The sequence below is a fragment of the Perognathus longimembris genome, chromosome 10 (genome assembly GCF_023159225.1).
Source record: "Perognathus longimembris pacificus isolate PPM17 chromosome 10, ASM2315922v1, whole genome shotgun sequence".
Lineage (NCBI taxonomy): Eukaryota > Metazoa > Chordata > Mammalia > Rodentia > Heteromyidae > Perognathus > Perognathus longimembris.
In genome coordinates, this window is record NC_063170.1 from 10,074,202 (window position 1) to 10,094,784 (window position 20,583).

At 51.0% G+C, this 20,583-nt stretch overlaps 1 protein-coding gene across 1 annotated transcript in view; it reads right to left on the reverse strand.

Moving 5' to 3' along the window:
• Positions 1 to 6,058: 6,058 nt before the first annotated feature.
• Positions 6,059 to 20,583, reverse strand: part of Zfhx3 (zinc finger homeobox 3) — a 188,271-nt gene continuing 173,746 nt past the window's right edge. The window contains 4 exon segments of the mRNA XM_048355204.1: positions 6,059 to 8,018; positions 11,986 to 15,271; positions 15,273 to 17,449; positions 18,761 to 18,863. Coding sequence (XP_048211161.1) covers positions 6,298 to 8,018; positions 11,986 to 15,271; positions 15,273 to 17,449; positions 18,761 to 18,863 — 7,287 coding nt within the window. The 3' untranslated portion in view covers positions 6,059 to 6,297.

Genomic DNA, 20,583 nt, shown 5'->3' on the forward strand with positions numbered 1-20,583 from the left:
ACATGAAGAATGGGAAATAGCCTGTATAAACAAACAAATATGTAATATATTCTAGAGTAAAATGAGGAGGAAAATATTCACCTTCATCATGAAGTAAAGAATGGGAAGTGGCTACTACTTTAATAGTCTTGAGAGCACTTTGCAAATTTTGTCAGAACATTGGTTGGTCTATCTCCAACAGTAATGTGGACTGAGTGTAATTAAGGCTGCAGAGAGGAGCAGCAGCAGGTGTAAACTTCCCATCCTTCAAGTTAACTCTAACTGCTTGGGCTCTTGTAACTTAACAGTCCAACCTTGTTAAAAGTGAGATTTGGAAGGCCATTAGTCTATAACAGGGGCTAGATATCACAGACATTTCTTTCAAGCAAAATTGGAAAGACATATAAGCCACTTCAAGATGTTGCTATTTCTCATTTTCCAGGATGAGGAACTATTAATTCCAAGGAGATTAATGTCCATATGAGCATGATATTGAAGCCAGATTGGAAGATGGCTTTTCCCTTAAGATTAAAAAGGAAAAAAAAAAAAAAAGTCTCTCTGTTAACAGAGAGCTCAGGCCTTTCACCCAATTCTTTCGGAATTAATTTGGGTGCTTACAGATTCTGTTATAAAGGGTTCAACCATCGCTAAGGTTTTGTCTTACTTTCTTGTTACAATTTTGTCTGCAGAAGAGTTTGAATTGTAGTCATCTTTCTCCAAAGGGCTGAAGCAGCAAAACCTTTCTGCACAACTGATTCCATTCAGTCTCAATGTGATACTGCCAGATATTAGAATAATTATAGCTTAGAAAGGCAGCTATCAGAGCTTTGATATGGATGGTTCTTATCATCCTATTACCTTTTCATGGGGGTAGGGAAGCAGTGACTTACCCGGATCAAGAAAATATACCGAGACACAAACCACTTGCCTCTTCAAGAGCACTCAAAAGAAAGGTTTGATGCCTGGGGAAAGATCTGGGTTTCATTTAGGACAGTGACAGTACTTGTTTGGCACAGAGGTTCAGGCATTGGCTAGAGAATTCGCTTTCCTCAGTAATGCCTGGCAATTATAGGATTTTATGAGATTCTGAGTTAATAGATGAGGGCCACTATTTCTTCCTGAATGGCTGCTTCAGAACGAAGAAAAACAACTTGGTTGACATGGCCAGCTGAGCCAACAGAAGAGGTTTTCATCCCTTAGCTTCTGGAAAGAAAACATCACTGTTGACCAAGAGCAGGTGCCGTAGGCTTTGCCAGGACACATCCAAACCTAGCTGCTAGTCTTTTCAATTATTTACTAGCTGTAACTATAAATTAGAGATGAATGAGAGGCCTTTGGGTCTGATTGTGGATGTATGTGTACCTTGAAATTTTCAGGGATTTTCCAACACAAAGGGAAGGTTCTTGATAAAAGGACAGAGTAGTCTGTTGCCCATAAAACTTGCCAGTCTTATTGCTGATTGTACATGACTCTTATCTCAAATTCTCCTCTGCCACAGATTTAGAAAAGCCTTTTGCTAGGACATCTAACTGTAGTCAGTCACCCACTTAATTCAACTTAGCGCTTGTGTTCTTCTGCCACAAACACTAGATCTAATTCCCCCAGAGAAGATGAACCTACCTCTCTCTTGGCCATGAGCAAAACTTCTTTGCCAGTGGTAGTACCAAGTGTCTAAAATTTCAGTTAAAAGTCTAGTTGATGTTAGGACTCTTGGGACCAAGGGTTCCCCGAGATGTTGGTGAAACCAGCTAGTCAAGAGTCACAGCCCAACTTCGAGTATTTTTTTGAGTTCCAGGAACTAGGAATAAGGATAAGTACTTCCTGCACATACACTCCAAGATGTTCAGATGGACTCTGCCAGCTATCAACCTTTTTTCTTTTCATGTTCACACATAAGCATGCAGATAAAATCTGGTAACAGAGACAATAATTTTTGCTCATATTTTTTAATGTATCACAATGAGCAGGAAACATACTTGATGAAATATTTTCAAAGGAGTATATTCAATTACCATCTACAATCAACTTAACTATGACAACAAAGTTTTTGTGACAAATTTTTTTTCAGTTTGAAAGTTCCATGTGGTTCTGTTAGTCTCCATGTATTTTGGTACAGTTCAGAGATCAGCATTGTTACAGTAACAAAAAAGCTAACAAGACTACATTATAGAAAAACACCAAGAACATCATTTTTGGTTTCACTTGCTCTATTTTTTTTTGTTTTTGTTTTTTGTTTTTGTTGTTTTTTTTGTTGTTTTTTGTGGGTTTTTTTTTCTTTTTGTACATTGCAAAGGCTGTTCATATACCTCTTCACCTCAGGGTCACGTTCATTTATGCTTTCTTTCCTACCCAAACTTGCCCCCCTCCCCCCTGAAGAAAGTAAACAAACAAAACAAAAAAACTAGTCAAAGCTTTGTTTCACAGTGGGCAGTATCTCAGCGCCAACAAACAACTCAATTTATGCTTCTATTTAAAATGTTTTAATTTAATTTATTATTTAAAAAAAATATATGTCCATGAACATCAAGTGCACTGGCTTGGGTCACTGCCTCTCTCTCCTGCAACTTCCTGCCATGCCTGATAAACTCAGGTTTAAACACATGCCGTCTGTTTTACTTTATTTTCAATTGTGTAAAACTTTGGCCACATTCATTTCTTTAAATAGCTTTTAATTTAAAAAAAACCAACACCTTCCATGATGTAGTAAGCTGCGTGTGTGTGTGCGCGCGCGCGTGCGTGTGTATGTGTTCCTTTAAAAGTCCTTTTTGGAAGGATGGAGAAAGGGTGAATGAAATGACTCCAATTTTGTGAGTATTTGGTGCCATGACTGTAGTGTCTAGCACCAACCCATGCTGTGGGGTTAAAAAAAAACAAAAACATTAAAAAAACAACAACACAACAACACACAAAAACGAAGTGCCAATGGAGGTTAAGAACAAATGTAAGGAGTTGAGATAGTCTACTCACCTACCTACTATTCAGGAGTAACTTCCCCAAGTGCAACCAATCCAAACAGTTGAGCAGTGTAGTTAACTCATGCTTTGAAAATAATACAAGTCGTTGCCACTGTGGATGGCCAACCCACAAAGACATGACTCGCTCCTGCTTGACTTCTAAATCCACCATCACCAACTGCTTTGTGACTTCTGGGTTAGTGCCGAGAATGACTTTGTCCGTTCTTGGATGAACATACATGCGGGCGGTATAGTTGTAGAGGAAAGCATTAAGTGTGCAACCCGCTCCAGGATAAAACACAGAACCCCTTTGAGGAATAAGGGTGGGTGGCTTAGCCAATCTACCCAACCACCTTATTGTTGCCAATCACACCCACAGGTCAAGGCAAGGCCTAGCAAAACACTGACAGTCACTGCCTCACAGAGGGAGGCTGGCATAGTAGCTCAAAACAAATGACCAAAACCATTGGGGAAGGGGTGGTAAAATTACAAAGGAACTTGAAGTGGAGAGGGGGAGGGGAAGGGGTAGAAATTGCACTATTACCAAGCAATATCATTTTTAAAAACAGTTGTCAGAGAAGACCTAGCAGAACTGGACAGGTAAAGCTAGTGTTAAATTGTTAATTGGTATCACACAGGGAACTAAAAACAAAACCAAGTTTTATCTATATGATACAGACACGGTAACATACAACAGTTAAATGGCAAAAAATATATATATATATATTTCATAGAGTTACAAACAAGATAAAATAATGGAAAACAAAAAAAAACTGTACAACTTCAAAATTTAAAAATGTTCATCTCAAACACAGGGAGAAATACACGAATTCTTGTTAAAAGGAAATAGCTTGTTAAAACAGTTAATGTTTTGCGTACTTGTTTTGACACTTTATGCTACAACTGGATACTGATATGAAGTTACGATGGTATTCTTTAGTATTTCTACTTTTAAAAAAATTAAAAAGAAATTTGCACTGTGCATCAGCCTAGTTAGAAATATGTACAACAGTTCAGGATCTACTCTTTCATTAACTAAAAACAAATTCATAAAAAGTCCCGGCTAAAAAAGGAAAAAAAAAATCCATTTTCAGATCTTGGAATGCTCCAGTCTTTTTGCAAAGTTGACGAGTAGCTTCAGCACGGGGAAAGGTGGCCAATGGAACCGCTATTCACAGTCTTCAAAGTTCCCTTTTGAAATATAAGGAAGATGAAGGGGAAAGGGATTTCACACTTTGGGGGGAAGGGGAGATGGTGTCTGTGATGTGGGGCTATGAAAGTGAAACAGCAAAGCATCTATTTGTCTCCAGAAATCTACGTTTTAGCAGCACAAAGTTTTCCTTTCAAAGTTGACTTAAAAAATAAAAGATGAAAAAGGTCGTGTGTTGCATTGTGTTGTGTTATAGGAATATGGGTATTAACATAAACACAAGTGCCTCACATAGGGTCTCCTTTTCTGCGTTCTGCACATCGCTGTCTGTTGTTGGCCGAACTGTGGATCACTTGCTGCTCAGACTGCCTAACACAGGACAAAACCTTGAAGTAAAAAAATGTGTCTTTTGGTATATGGAATTGGCATTAACAGTTGCCTCTCTGCTTGCAGAAGAAGCACATAACCTGGGAATCTTTTGTCTTACTCTTTCTTTTATTAAACTAAGTCTTGTTTGTTTAAATCAGAAACAAATTCTCAAGTAACAAGAACCCTTTCCCTTTTTCTGCATCAGCAGTGAAAGGGCGTGTCTTTGGATTTTATTTAAAGCATGAAATTTCTTTTTCTGAGAGAGGAAAGGATAAACACAAACACATAAACAAAAACCAAACCCCTAGCTAAAAAACTTTGTGGAACGAAACACAAACAAAACCCAATTACACAAACTGAAACAAATGCTTTAGTTTAGGAAAAGAATATTTGAAGCACCTACCAAACAAGGAGGAAAAGAAGGAAGTACAAAGGAAAGCCAACGGAAGGATACGTGAAAGAATAAATGCACAAGGCTACCAGACATAGGTAACTAGAATTAAATGCCTTTCAAAAGTTTCAACTCCCCAACCAAAAATAATCTGTGAGGATCCTAATGACCTCAGAATCCTTTGAAATTCTTTCTTTAGTTTTATAAAGTAATTCTGCAGCTTACCCTCTTCAGAAATGAAGGCAGCTACGTTAGGTGGAAGATTCTGGGATGGGTGTTGGGAGAGAGGAAAGGGGAAGTAAAGGACAAAGAGGAGAAAAGCTTAGACGAATCAATGGACTGCGATCTATCTGCTAGGAATGGACAAGACAACATCAAATGAGGAGCTGTCAGCTGGACCATACAAAAAGCTAAATGTACACAAAGTTTTTTTTTTTTCCTTTTAAATCTACGATACTGCTTCAGTTCATTTCCAATGCAACAATCTACTCAACACCAAAAATGGTCATATCTATCATAAATACAGAAAGTTTTAAAAACTTATTTAAGCTACAAGTCCTCAACACTCTTTGTGTGTGGGTGGTTTATTTTTTTTTCTTTCCGAAAGTGGGAGTGCTTAACTTTTTCCCCTTGAAACTGGCTTTATCAGAAAAGCTATCCTTATAAAAAAAATCCCCAGAAAGCTAAAGCAGTTCACATTGGTTTTTTTTTTTTTTCTCGAATACTTTCTGCCCATTTTTTTTTAAATTAACAAAAACAAAGCAAAACAAAAATCTTTTCTGGAACACAAAAAAAAAAAAAAAAAAAAAAAAGAAAAGAAAAAAAGAGAAACTGGAAAAAAACCAAAACAATGATTCTGAAAACAGAACAAAGTGTGACTGGTTGACCTGAGAATAAAAAGACATTACATTTCTTTTTTTTTTTTTTTCTTTTTCTTTTAGCAAGCCATTGGTATCTGAATGCTAAGATAGCAAGAGATTTGCAACGGGTCGCGTGGGGTGCTTTCCCATACGGTGCGTGCCGGGCGGCTCTGTGCTCTCAAGGTGCGCGGGGAGTGGGAAGGGGCGAATATACAAGGGTTTAAGCTCCAGAGACAGTGGGGGAGGCCCTGCGGACGTGCTTCCCAGACCAATAATAGTACCTTCGAAAGGACACAATGTAACAGGGTTCGGTGTTCTGTTTGTTTTAATATTGGAAAAAAAAAAAACAAAACAAAGAAAAAGAGAGAGAGAGAAAAGACAAGAATGTAAAATCACCGGCATAGATAGGTATATGGGAAAACAACCCACGCTTTTTCCTTTTCACTTTTTTTAATGTTTTTTTTTTTGTTTTTGTGTTTTTTTGTTTTTTTGGTTAGAAGCTTTGGAATTGCAGTTAGTCTATTTTTTTTTTGAAATTGGTTTGTTATTAATTTTATTTAAATTCATTTTGTCTGTATGGTTCATCTTCAAAGCTTACAATCTGAAGGTGTCCGTTCCTACACTGGTCAGACCACTGTCCTGGGGGCAGCCGGGGTCTGGGGGACCCTGCGCCGGGCTCGCCGGGCCGTCGGACTTTTGGCTGAGATCCGTGTCAGACTCCTCCGAATAGTCGTCTGTTGGCATCGAGGGCTGAACCCCTGAGGTGCTGCATGAACTTGAGGTAACCGTTGAAGATGAGGAGAGAGGAGGGAAAGGAGGAGGAGGGGGCTTCGCGGCGGGGGCCCGGGGGGCCGCGGGCGGCCAAGACTTCCTGGGGGCGTGGGGGGGCGCGCAGGGGGGCGAGGGGGGGGCGGCGGCCGTCGGGGGAGGGGGGCTGTCGTTTGAGTGAGCGGCAGACTGCGAGGTAGATGCGGTGCTAGGATCGGGGAAGCAGGCGGAGTGAGGTAATAGACTAGGGTGCTCTTTGGCGTTTCTCGCTGCTCTCGTGATTGTTCTGTGTTTGTGCAAGGCCGACTCGAGATGCTGCCGCAGCGCCTCCTCCCCGCACAGCGCGCTCTCGCACGCCAGGCAGTGGTACCCGCCGCCGCCCGCGCCCCCGGGGCCGCCCGCGCCGGCCACGCGCAGCACCGGCTCCTGCAGCGCCGCCGCCGCCGCCGCCGGCTGGCCGCCGCCCGGGCAGCAGGGCGCCTGCAGGTGGCTCCTCGCCGCCTCCTCGTCGCCGAAGCCCGCCTGGCACTTGCGGCACACCAGCTTGGACTGCACCTTTGGAACGATGAAGGGGTCGCAGAGGGGGTCCGCCGCGGCGCCTTTGCTTTCCGCTTCTGGCTCGTCGGGGGGCTTCGGCACGAGGGGGGACACCTCTCGGGGGGCGTTTTTCTGCTCTTCTGGTTTGGGGGATTCTTTGGCAGGGTCTTTGTCTGGGGAGGCAGCCCCCGGGGGGACTGGGGTCTGGCTTGCTTTGGGCTGCGGCGGCGGCGGCGGCGGCTGCGCCTTGGGCGGCGGCTGCTGCTGCTGTAGCTGCCGCTGCTGCTGCTGCTGCTGGATGGCCTCCTGCAGGCTCTGCTGGTATTGCTGGTACTGCTGCAGCAGGGAGCCGGGGGACAGCCCCATGAGCGCCTGCGACAGCGCGGGGCTGTAGGGGAACAGGCCCTCCATGCCGTACATGGGCTGCAGGTACCCGCTCTGCAGGGCGCCGGGGAGCTGGGGGGCGTAGTACGGGGAGAAGCCGGGGACGAAGTAGGGAAGGAACTGGCTCGTGAGCAACGCCGCGGGGTCCGAAGTCAAGGCCGCCTGCAGGGCCTGCAGCTGCGCGGGGTCCACCGCGTACTCCATGGCGGGCAGCGGGGCGGAGAGGGTGGCCGCGGCCGCCGCGGGGGCCTCGCCCTTCTCCTTCTTGGGCACAGGGAGGGGCTCCCCCTTCCCTTTGTGTGTCTTTTCCTTCTCCTTCGCCTTCTCGCCGCCGTCCTTGTCCTTCCGCGGCTGCGGCTGCGGCTGCGGCTGCTGCGGCGGGAGCTGGGGCGCGGGCTGCGCGGGGGCGGCCGGCGGGGCGGCGGGCGGCGGCACCTGCGGCGGCGGCGGCTGCTGCTGGGGGGGGAGCGGCTGCTGGGCGGCCATCGCCAGGGTGGCTTGTGCTGGGGTTGGGGAGCTCAGCGAGGCTGAGGACGGCTTATTTGGTAATCCAGATGTGGGGAGGCCGGGGGAAGGAACTGTTGTGCTGGGCAGACCCATCAAGTTCGGTTTAGGAGACGTTAAAGCTGGAAGGGGTGAGAGAGAGAGAGAGAGAGAGAGAGAGAGGTCACAGGTCAGTCAAGGCTGCTGAGGCTAAAGCTCGAGACGTTTTACTTGTGTCACTGGCACAGAGTCTTCCGGGTCAAGGTTTAAACTCAGAGGATCCTTTGGAAACCAGTATGGTAAACAGAAGTACCCCAAGGGCCTCGGGGACGGGAGGGTTTTGACCAGGGCACGGTTCGGGGCCAACTCTTATGGCTTCCCTGTCGGGGAAACAACTTCCAACACCTTCCTGCCCAACAGGCCAAACCCAGGGAGCGCAGGAGCCCACGAGTCCTTGTGTTTCTTGCCGGGTCTCCCCAGACGCTATTCACCCTGCCCAATGGGATTCGTCTGGAGGCCCCCAAAGCAGCTGTTCCAGCGGGGACTCATTTCAACCAAAGGCCTTCATCAGAGTGCCACAGAAATAGAAGGGCACAAGGCCCCGCTAGAAGCTGTCTAGAGACCAGAGGCAATGCAAGAACCCTGCCAAGGTCTGGAAGTCACAGTAGCACAAGAAGCAGGCATTACCTACGTGCTTCCTCTCTGACCTCTGCTGCCGCAGTTCAACAGGTGCCTTAGGAAGGCGGAGGACAGGTGGATGGGAAGGCTAAGGAAGGGCTCGGGAAGACTTAGACACAACCTACTCAGGGAAATCTGCTCCCGGGGCCTTGGCGCGGCTGATCTGCCCCAACGATGCTGCTGAGTGGAACCATCACATCATCACCATCACCACCACCACCACCACCACCACCACCACCACCCCTGGGGCCCTGTGCAGCCACTGGGGCTGCAGATGCTTCCGAAACCAGACACAGGCAAAGGAAACGGCCTGAGGTGCGGACACCCTCAGTTCCCCAGATCATCACGGCCGCCCTCCCGGGCCACTGTGTATGGTCACCATGTCAACTGCAGCCCCGTCCTTAATCATGCTTAACCCCTATCGATCTACCACTACCTGAAAAGCCTTCTTCGCCTTACGTCCTTCCTAACCCTTCAGCTAGCTCCCGGATGGAGTCTGGCTCCTGGATGATGCAAGAGAATATGCCATGCTTCAGGCACAAAGGTTCAAAGGGGACATGAATGGATGGAGGGCTGCACGATAAGATGCGGAGATTCCAGCAGTCAAGAAATGCGCACACCTTGGGCCCACTCCTCAGTACCACATCCCTAGAACTAGACAGCACACACCCCTCCATTCCACAGGACACCGGGGTGTAAAATTAAAAAATTCTCAGCTGAGTGTAGTTCACACCAGAAATCCTAGCTATTCAGGAGGCCGAGAGCTGAAGGATTATGGTTCAAGGCCAGCCTGAGCAAAAATGTTCAAGATTCCACCTCAATGAAAGAAACTGGGCATGATCACACATGCCTGTGACCCCAACTACAACAGGAAGTATAAAATACAAGGATCGTGATCCTATCTCAACCAGTGTAGAAAAAGGCTGGCTGCATGGCTCAGTGGTAAAGTGCCCGCCTAGCAAGCATGAGGCCCTCAGCCCAAGAAAAAAGTCTACTAGTCCCTCAGTGTATTTCATCAGGACTACCTTCTGCTAGAACATCGAGGTAGGAGTTTCATACATAACACTGTCCACTCTGGGTGAAGACTTGATTTTCAATTCAAGTGGCACAGCATTCATTAGACTGAAAACTCGTAGATTCCAGATGAAAAGAGAGAGAAGGTTGCTTCAAGTTGCCAATCCTAGGAAAACAACCACTCACACTAAGATACCCAAGGCAAAGCTTTGCTCAGCATCTCTTCTAAAAAACAAAAAGGGAGTTGCTGGGCCTCTTCCCTGTGTGTGTCAGAGAATAAAACCAAAGATGACCAACTGACCATGCACAGAAGAACTTGGGCTGGCTGGGGAAATGGGCACAAGGGAGGCAGAGACAGAGTGGGTTATAATTCTAAGCCCAGGACATGACTTTCTGTCCCCCAAGAGGCAATGGGCCCACTCCAGGTGTGAAGTATTGGGTTAGAGCAAAATGTCTGTAGGTCAAGGAAGCAATATCTACACATCTCCTCACCCCATGGCTGACGAGTAAGACTCAGGTCAGAAAGCCTTAAATTAACTTCGCATATTCGACTGTCAGACTATGTAAGAGGTTCAAATTTTAAGACATTTACTCAACCCCTGAGCTACCGAACTCTTCACCAGCCGTACAAAACAATCACTCACATTGTCTCCCAATAATTCAGTGACCTTGGTTGTCTGATGTGTAAGTTCAGGACTGAGCAAGGTACATCATCCTTTGGGGACCGAAGTTACGCACCTCTGGGGTCAGATTGACCCTGTATGGGTTCTGGCTGACACACAGCAAAAGTGTAGCCTTTAGAACCTCAGTTTTCCACAAGAGATGGCTATAGGAATTAAATGAAAGCCATATGGAAAGAGCTTAGCCTTGGGCTTGACATGTAGAAATACAAGTTCCTTCCCTCCCATTCCAGTGCTCCAGAGCTATCCTCTAGTGCAGGTGACAGTCACTAGGACACATCTGGCTGCCTTGAACAAAAGCATAGCTTTCTATCTTGAGTCCACTCCTAACTGGTCAGAACCTGGGCAGCACTAAGCATATACCTGTTGACTGACTGGCTCATATTGGGTGTTGTGGAAGGAGCATAGCACTGGGAGCCCGGAGGCCTGGGTGGGAGCTCTGGCTCCTACCCTAGCTTGCTGAATGGTCTTGACCTCTCTGGGCCTCAGTTTTCTCATCTGTAAAACAAGGGGAATAGATCAGACATTCTGATTCTACTTTTTTCTTTTCTCCACAATACCACAATACGCTGGGCCTTCCCAGCCCCTTTGCCAAGGATCTGAGCCTGCACGGATGATTCAGTGCCTGGCCGCTTTCACGACTTGTTGCGTGGCTTATGGCTAGCTGGCTCCTATCGCAGACAGACACGACAGTGGCAGTGCTTGCTAGTGCATACGTGCAATGACATCTATGTCTCTGTGCTTTCTTTTACTCTCTTTGGATAAGGAGCTGGGAGCAGTAGCCTCATGTGTACCAGTTGGAATTAAGTCAACGAGAAACTAGGACTGCTCTGGGAGGCAAGGAGGCCTTCTGAAGGTCTCACCTGCGGGGACTGAGGGTCTCTCCTCTGGTGAGTGGTCAGTGAGGCAGACTTGCTAGCCTTATGCCTAATCCTCACAAGGGCCCGAGAAGGGAAGATCCAGTTTGTAAAAGACAGCTGGATCCAGACAGGGAGAAACAAGAAAGGGATGGAAAAAGAAGTGCAACATACCCTACTAAGTGAGAATATAAAAAGTATCAAGTATTTGCTTCTAAATGGAAGGAAGAAGAAGAGAAGGGGTGGTGGTGACTGAGGATCCCAAAATTGTACATGTCAAAACTAAGAACCACCTTGCCCAACACAAGATTCCTGGTCAAGCAGAGAGGCAACCTCCCGAGAGATGAACAGAGTCACTGTTCTGGCTAGAAGGACCCAGCACACAGGAGCTTCTTCCTGATGGCGGGTTGGCCACAAAAGCTCACTTAAAAAAAAAAAAAAAAGATGGCAAGGACCCTAGGTGAGGGCAAAGAGTTGGCTAGAGTCCTCGTGGACCAGTTTCCATTACCATACAGAATTAGCTAGATGGGATCAGCACTGCCACAAGCACCAAAATGGAAGGGTCTATGACAGAAACTTCTTGCTTGAAAATTCTCCGGAAATTAGGATGCCATATTCCTCCCTATTAATAGACACTGTGGTTGTGGTGCTGAACACAGGGCACGGGAAGTGGTTTTAGAGGAGACTGTTCACCCCAGGAGCTCCCATCCCCAGACTAGGGCCAAGAGCCCAGCGCGTGCTGGCCCCGGGGAGGCCGGCACATGGGAACTGCAGCCCTGCTGCTCTTAGAGCAGCACAGCGGGAAGATCCCGTCCTGCCCAGCACGCAGCTGGGGTGGGGGCCACATCACAACACCGCCAATCTCCCGGAGAAGAACCCACCTGTGTTCGATGGAGTAAAGCCTGGCAAGGAGGGGCTGTTGAGGCCGGGGAGCAACACAGGAGGAATGCCCTGGAGCGCTGGGTATGCGGTGGGAAGGTTAAGAGCCTGGAGCGGGGCGTTGTCAAACATCCCTTGCTGCTGAGCTGCCAGTCCAAGGACCTCATTGGCCTTTTTAATCCGGTCCAGCTCTTGTTGAGCCATCAGCTGACGGACAGTGGCTGGGTCAAAGTACTCTTTCTCCTTGTCCAACTGGCTTCCGATGGTGTCTTTAACTTTGGAGATGTGCTGTTGGGAAAAGATATGGTCACGTACAGACAGCCGAGCGCTGTACTTGATGCCACACAAAGTGCACTCTGTTTTGGGTCCCTCGTAACTCGTTTGGTTTATACCAAAATGCTTGGCCATGCTTAACTTGGACTTCTTTTCTTTTGCCCGGGCATTCTGGAACCAGACCTGAACAACTCTCTTTGGCAGTCCAATGTCATTGCCCAGGACCTCACACTCCAGCATGGTGGGCGTCCTGTAGTCATTAAAGCATGACTTGAGGACCTTCAGCTGCAGATTCGTCATCTGAGTGCGGAAACGTTTCTGCCCGGGCCGATCCCCGTTGTCACCGGATTTGCCCGCAGACCCGCTTGCGCCCGGACTCGGGGAACAGGGGTCTGCGAGGCTTGAGGTTTCACTGTAGTCCACTGTACCTTCATTGTCATATTCCTTGCTGTAAAAGCTCGGGGCTGGGCTGACCAGACCAGATGACAAGCGATCTTCGTACTCCGACATGGCCATCATGGCTGCTTTGGTCAGCCCCTCGCTGGGCGCAGAAGATTTGGTTTCCGTTGCGATTCCCGTCGCGCTGTCATTGTCCGCGTTGCCCTCGTCCCCCGTGGTGGTGTCCGTGATTGCCGTGTTGACAGAGGAACAGTCGTCGTTGTCCAGCTTCGTTTGGTCAAAGTTCAGATTCACCGAAGACATGGAGGGGCTTTCGAAGTCTTCGATGCCTTCCACCTTGATGGAGGAAGGGCTCAGGAGAGTTCTGGGAGACAGCTCCATGGTTTTACTCACGGGCGAAAGGGGGACACCCTGGCCATCACTACTGCTTGGGGGAAGGTGGGAAAAGCTAGTGCCGTCAAAAATATCTCCCTTCATCTGGAGCCCCCCATCGCAGTCCAAGAGCATGGCGGACAGAGTGAGGTTGTAGCCAGCTCTCTTGGCTTCGTGCCAGTGGCGAGACCGGATATGAGCCTCGAGGGCGGTCTTGGCTTTGAAGAGAGCTCTGCAGAAAGGGCATCTGCGGTGGGCCTGGGCCGGCCCCACGGCCCGGAACTGGCCCTTCCGCTCGCGGGCCCGGGTGTTCTGAAACCACACCTGCACCACGCGTTTCTTTAGGCCCACCTCATGCGCGATGTGATCCAACATCTTGCGAGTTGGGTTGGAGTCCAGTAGGTACTTTTGGTAGAGGATTTCTAGCTGCTCGGGTGTGATGGTGGTCCTCAGCCGCTTGTCTCTCTGAGGCTCTTCTCCGGCCCCGCTGTCGTTTTCGCCAGGGCTTGCGCTGGCCTTTTCCTCCAGCTTCCTCTTCAGCGTGTTCATGGTGGAGGTCGGCGTGGAAGGAGACGTGGCAGAGCTCGCAGGGATCTGAGGGATGGCCCCGGAGAGCAGCTGGCTGGCCAGGAGCGGGTTACTGGGGTCGAACAGCATGAAAGGCATGTCCAGGGACCTGTCCAAAAACTGGGGGTGGATGAACTGGTTCTGCGCACTCAGGAAGTGGAGTTGCTGATGCTCCTGCCAGTGCTCGAAGGACGGGAAGGCCAGCTTGCACTGCTCACACTGGTAGGGGATGAGCTGCGGAGGTAGGTTGGCCAGCTGTTGCGGAGTGGACGTGTGGAGCGGCTTGAGGGGCAGATGAGAGAGCTGAGAGGGGCTGGGGCTGGACTGCGGCAAGGGGCACGGTGGGGGCGCCGCCTGGGGAGGGGGCTGAGTCAGGGAGGGCGGCGCGGCCAGCTGCGCAAGCTTCTGCTGGGGCGCACCGGGCTTCTGCTCGGGCTGGTCCTGCTGCTGCAGCTCGGGCTTTGGTTGACCTTGCTTCTCTTGGGTTGGGGTTGGCTGCGCACCGGGGGGTTCAGCCTGCTTTGGTTTCTCATCACTCGCCTCGGCCTTCACGCCGAAGGCGGCCAGCTCATCGGCCTCTGCCGTGAGCTGCAGGAAAGCAGAGGGGGCGGCACTGGCTGCCGGGGCGGGGGCGCCGTAGGCCTGGGCGGGCATCGGGGTGCTGCAGGACGAGCTGGTGGGCGTGAGGATCTCCATGGCGTCCATGGAGTCCTCGTTCTGGCTGTCGTCCTGGCCCTCCTCGTCCTCGTCCTTGTAACACAGCTTCTTCTGGTGCTTGATGAGATCGAAGATGCGCTGGAACACGAGGCTGCACTTCTTGCACTGGTAGTTGAGGTTGCTCGTGCGGATGTACCTGTCGTTGGTCAGCTCGCGCCGCTCCCCGTCTTTGCCCTCTCCCTGGTTCTCGTAGTTCTTCCTGGCCTTCTGCCGCGCGTTCTGAAACCACACCACGATGACTCGGGTGGGAAGGTTCAGTAGGTTCGAGAGCTGCTCAAATTCATCGTCCTTTGGGTAAGCGTTGGCATCAAAGAAGTCCTGGAGGACCCTCAGCTGGTAGTCCGTGAACCGCGTTCTCGAGGACCTCTTGCTCCCCCAGTACTCCTGCTTCTGCGGCTCGGGCGAGGGGGGCCGGGAGTCGATCTTGAGCTCCTCCAGGCTGGTGATGGGGGGGTTGCTGAAGTTGTAGGGCGAGTCCTTGTTCCGCTGGCGCTCTTTGAAGAGCGTGTTCCGGAACCAGTGCTTGATCACCTTCTGGGGCAGGCCGGACTTGTCCGCCATCTCCTTGATCTGCTCCTCGCTGGGGGAGTTGTTGATGTCGAAGTACTGGCGGAGCACGCGCAGCTGGTCGTCGGTGATGCGGGTGCGCGGCCGCTTGTTCTGCTGCTGCAGCAGGCTCGGGTTGAGCGGGTGCTGGTAGAGCTGGGCCAGCTCGGCGGGCAGGGGCTCCACGGGGCCGAGCTGCGGGGGCAGCTGCGCCGGCAGCGTCTGCAGCGGCATGGTCTGCATCATCAGCGGCGAGAAGATGGGCAGCTCCACGGGCATGGAGAGCTGCGTGAGCGGCACGGAGGGCTGCGCGGGGGCGAGCGGGGGCGAGGTGATGGGCGGCGCCGCGGCGGGCAGGGCGGGCGCGGCCGCGGGCTGGGGCGGCGCGGCGGGCAGCGGCGGCGGCGGCGGGGGGCGGCGGCGGGGGCGGCGGCGGCGGCGGCTCCGGGGTCTGCGGCCTCAGCGGGTACAGCTTGTCGTAATGCTCCCGGTACTGCTGGGCGAACCGCTCGAGCTGCTGGAAGGGGAAGTAGGTCTGGTGCACGTGCTCCTGGTGGCTCTTGAGGATCAGGACGTTGGAGAAGAGCTTGCCGCAGGCCTCGCACTCGAGCTTCTCGGGGCTCTCCCCGGCCTCCGCCCTCGCGCTCTTCTTCTGCCCCTTCTGCTTGTTCTCGTTGTACTGGATGACCAGCTCGAAGCCGAAGTTCTCCAGCAGGGCCTTGGTGGCGTTGCCCCGGGCGTCCGAGGCGATGCGCGGCGGGAGCACGGGCGGCTCGGGGCCCCCGCCGCCCCCCGGCGCCGCCGGCTCCTTCTTCTCCTTGGCCTTCCCGCCCTCGGGCAGCAGCAGCAGCTCCTTGGGCCCCGCCGCGGCGCCCTCCCCGCCTTCCGCGCCCTCCCGCTCCCGCGCGCCGTCCTTGTCCTTTTCCTTGACGGCCAGTTTGTTTTTCTTCTCCGGGTGCTGGCCCGGCTGCAGGAGGGCGGCGTGGCTCTGGGGCAGGGAGAGCTGGCCCGGCGGCGGCGGCGGCGGCTGCTGCAGGATCTGCTGCGGGATCTGCACCTGGGCCTTCAAGTCCTCCAGCAGCCCCGGGCCCGTCCCCGTCAGGGTCAGCGCCCCGCCGCTCACGGGCAAGTTCACCTCGGGGTTGAGCTGGAACTCGGCACTGGGGATGTAGAAGGGGAAGAGGAGGTGCTGTTGCTGCTGGAGCTGCAGCAGAGTCTCGGGGGTCATGGGGAAGTGAGGGAGGAGGGTGGGGTTGAACAGCTGAGACTGGATCAGGGCGGCCTGCTGCTGCAGCTCCTGCTGCAAGTGAGCCTGAACTTGAGCCTGGGCCTGGGCCAAGGTCTGCGCCTGCGCCTGTTGCTGCTGCTGCTGCTGCTGCTGCTGCCTGGACGCGATCATGTCTGCGAGCTTCTTGCGGTTGGCCTCTTTGGGCTCTGAAGGAGAGGCCGTGTTGGCACTGATGGGATTCCCCAGGGCGGGCATGGCCACGCTCTCGGCGGGCCCCTGGCTCAGCAGGCTGGGGCTCGGCGTGACGCCAGCAGGGCCGGCGTTGGTGGTGGCGAAGGCGTTGGCGCCGCCGCTGCCGGCGGGACTGGGCGCGGAGGAGCTCAGGGAGATGCCGCCGCCGCCGCCGCCGCTCCCGGTCCCATTGCTGCTGCCACTTGCGGCCTCCAGTTTGGCTGCCCGGGCCTTGGTTTGATGCAGCACAGACCTCATGTGAATCTCCAGAGTGGAACTCTGGCTGTAAGCCACGTTACAAGTGTTACACTTAAAAGGTTTGTTGTCCGGGCTGCTGGTGGGTTCTGGCTGACCCGTGGCCGATTCTTGAAGGGCTCTCTTTAACTTATGCAGGTGGGAGACAGAGTTGTAGTGCACTAAGAGGATATTCTTTTGAGTAAAAGACTCCTTGCAGACAGTACACTTGTAAGGGCGAGAAGGGTCTAGAAACTTTTCCATGGTAAAATTGGGGCCTTTCCTGAAAGGCAGAGCTCTCTTTGGCTCGGAGCCAGAATCTTCTTGGACAGACCCAGAGTCACTGCCTGTTGGGCTCTGCTTATCTTCCAAGTCGCTCTCCTCCTCCTTGTCTTCTTCCACAATTATGGTGTGGTCTTCCGCCAGGGTGGGGTCTCCCATCGCCAGGAGGTCGCCATTGGCTAGGAGGCCGCCGTAGAGTTGCTGGATGTCAGCCTCACTCAGCTCCAAGTGGCTTGTCTCCAGGTGTTTTTTCAGAGCCTGGAAGGTTCGGAAACTGCGCTGACAAAGACAGCACATGGTGGCAGCTCTGATCACATGGTACTGAGAATGGAGCTGCAGCTTCTCGATGGTCTTAAAAGCCAGGCTGCACTGGTTACAGCGGTACTTGTACACGTGGCGATCCGACACGGGCAGCTGAGGCCTCTTGGCATGCACCTCATTGAAATGGGTCTGGAGGGCCGCGGAGGTTTTGAAGACCTGGTTGCACCCCTTCTTCCAGCAGAGGAAGCCCGAGTCTTCTCTCACAGAGCCGGGCTCGGCAGAGGCGGGTTTCACGTCTCCACTGCCCTCTGTGCTCACAGAGGGCGGGATGCTCTTTCCCAGATCCTCCGAAGTGTCTGCAAAGAGAAAACATCAAGCCCAAAGATAAAGAAGGCTTTGTTTCCAGGTGGCATCCACAGCCATCGACCGAGCCAGGCTTTAGGAATAAAGGAAGTGCCCAGCCTGAATCTCTCCACAGAGCCAACAGACTACACAGCATAGCCCAGGTACGCATGAACAGAGAGAAATAAAAGGACAGCAGAAGTCCCAATTCATAATAGACCTATGCCATATCACAGATCTAAGAGTCTTCTAAATAGTATCTAATTGCTTGGCGCAGAATACTCACTTTCTTGAGGACTAATTTGAACGTTACTGATCTTACATGGGCTTTCCCTTTTATGTTCCTATTTTATGTGATAAGGACGTAGCACGGTGGATCTGAATTACAGAGTATGTGAATCAATGCAGTCCTAATGGGTGAAGAATTTACAAGAACTGTTGTCCATTGTGATATAAGAAAATCTGGATTCTATTTTTAGACATGATTTCTTGTTATAAGGTGACTTCTCTGCTTCTCCACCCCCCCACCTCCATGCCAGGGCTCAAACCCAGAGTCTCACTAATAGTGCTACACAAGTACATCCCAGTCCCTACAATGTAACTCTTGACTGTCATCTCTATTCAATAAGTGATGAACGTTCAGTGGCCAATTATTAAAATACACTATTAGATTTCTTTTCTACAATGAGATCATCATATCCATAAATATACTGGCCCCTTCCAGGTCCTCTGTCTACTACTGCCTAATATGGGAAAACCATAAGGAAGGCTAAGCAACAATCTATGGCTGAACTCTTCCTAATTTCAGACTTAGATGCCTGTGGAAAGATTTGGAGCAGCTTCACAGAGGCCTAATGGCCCACCTGGCTAGGAACTAGTGGCCGGGGCCCATAAGTGTAGCCTGCATGTCTCTGGCAAAGGTCTTTCTAAGCGCACCTATCCGCTTCATCCCAAGGCAGCACCAGAAGACTCAAGGAATGGGCGCAGAGGCAGCCAGGAAAGACAAGCTGACCCAGAGACCTCAGTCAACCCGCCTGCCCCTCTCGTTGGAAACGCAGTGCTTGACAGCCAAGGGTAGTGGGCGCATGCGCCTACAGAGCCAGTCTCTGCTGATTCACATTGGATGGGGACTCAGCCACACCCAAACCCTGCTCATCCGCAGACTTCCCTGACTTTAAACCACATGAATACTATTCAGACAGGCTCCCAGAACGAGAGTATAAATCACTTGCTAAGACTGACCCTCATCTTTACCATGTGGAATTGCAAGCAATTCCTGGCCCCTGGCCGCATGCACGTTTGGGCCTGGGAGTCGGGGTACTAACCGGGCGGCTTTCCTGCCTCTTCGGGATTGGAAGGCCCGTCTCGATCCGGAACGGCCGCGGGGAGGAACATGCTGCTCGGCATCACCATCTCCGGGGTGGTCACCTGAGGAGCAAGGTGCAGAGAGAGCAGGAGAGTCAGCGGGCGGGGGAGAGGCGCGCAACAGCAAGGGGCTCAAAACTAGCTAATAAGCAAAATTAGCCCTCACCAGTGGAGAGCCAGAGGTGTCACTTTTCATAGCTCACTGAAGATTCATGTTTATTAGACAAAGCTCACATCAGTCAAAAGTGTTTCTACGGTTACATTCTGGACATAATTAGCAGTGCACACTTGAAGAATAATCTTATTATTAATATTTTTCCTTTATGCAGAATTTTGACTTTGATCACTGACAATGTTTTGTCATGGGCTGTGAAACTTCTTGTGCAACCAATTAGGTAGATAAGTTGAAAGGCCCACCTTAAGCTGCTGAAAACATAATAAGGGCCCTAATTAAATCATACCTAGTAAAGTACACTGTAATCTTGAAGCAGGGAGCATTGTAGTACTGTTTTCAAAATGTATTCAGGCAAGGAGAGGAGGGGAGTAAGAGGGAAGTAAAGGGTAAGGAGGAGAGGAGAACAAAGGGAAGGCTAAGGACACGCAGACACACTGGCAGATTTTCCAGGAAACAACATTTTGTAACCCTTTACAAGCTGCTGTCGAGTACAAACAAGCATTTTTCATGACTTACTTAAGCCAGGATTTCTCCCAGAGTCTTTTCCTGAGGTGCACAAAATCAAAGGGAACGATTCCACGGCGGCCCGGTCACCCAGGGGGGCCTCCAGCACTGAACCACAGGGCAGCCCATCCCGAGCCGGGGCCTCTGCATCCCACTAGACTGAGTCCATCAGCAGCCCGGACCTGGGCAGCTACCATTTTAGGTCAGACCCACAAACTTTTCTCTAGGCCATTCTGTCTGTGTGGCCAGAAGCTGTTCTCACAAAGTAGCATTTGCCCATGAAAGGGAGATAAGCAGTCCTCAATGTCCAATGTAAGGAGAAAAGTTCTTCATTTAAAAAGAAGCAGTGTCAGCTGGCACTGGTGGCTCGTGTCTGTCATCCTAGCTACTCAGGAGGCTGAGATCTGAGGATCGAGGTTCAAAGATAGCTTGGGTAGGAAAGTCCATGAGACTCTTATCTCCAATTAACCACCAGAAAACCGTGACTCAAGTGGTAGAGCTAGCCTTGAGCTGAACTGCTCAGGGAAGTGCCTAGGCTCAGAGTTCAAACCCCATGACCAAATTTAAGACAAACAACCCAAAAGACAAAAAACCCAAGGAAGCAGTGTGTCTTTGCAGGCTGTGAGGCCGGCGGGTGAGGCGGCAATGATAGCTCTCAGTGAAGTAGAAATCTTCTTCCATCCAATGACAGCCTGAGAAACGGGGCTGACCAAGAGGTTACAAGAACGCAAACTGTGGTCCCCACCGACGCTCCTACGTGGAGGTCAGGTCCAGCCCCACTCGGTGGCCCTGTGCCGCATCAAACGCGACCCTCCCACAAGAAGGCTTCACTTCCGGTTGCATAGACGGGAACAACCAGAATTTTCCAATTCAAAGCTAACTAGTATTTAAAAAAAAATACGGTTAATCTTGTATGGTTTGAAGATCCTGTTAATTGCTCAAAATGCCTGCCGACATGGGCACTAGGAAGTCGTGCACGAGGGAGTGTGGTCAGCAACGGGCTCAGCAACTTGAGGGACCCAGACAGTTGCAGCCACTGATGCCAGAAAGAGAACCCCCACTACGTTTATAGGGGTTAGAATGTTTTCCGCAGCCCAGGTGCCA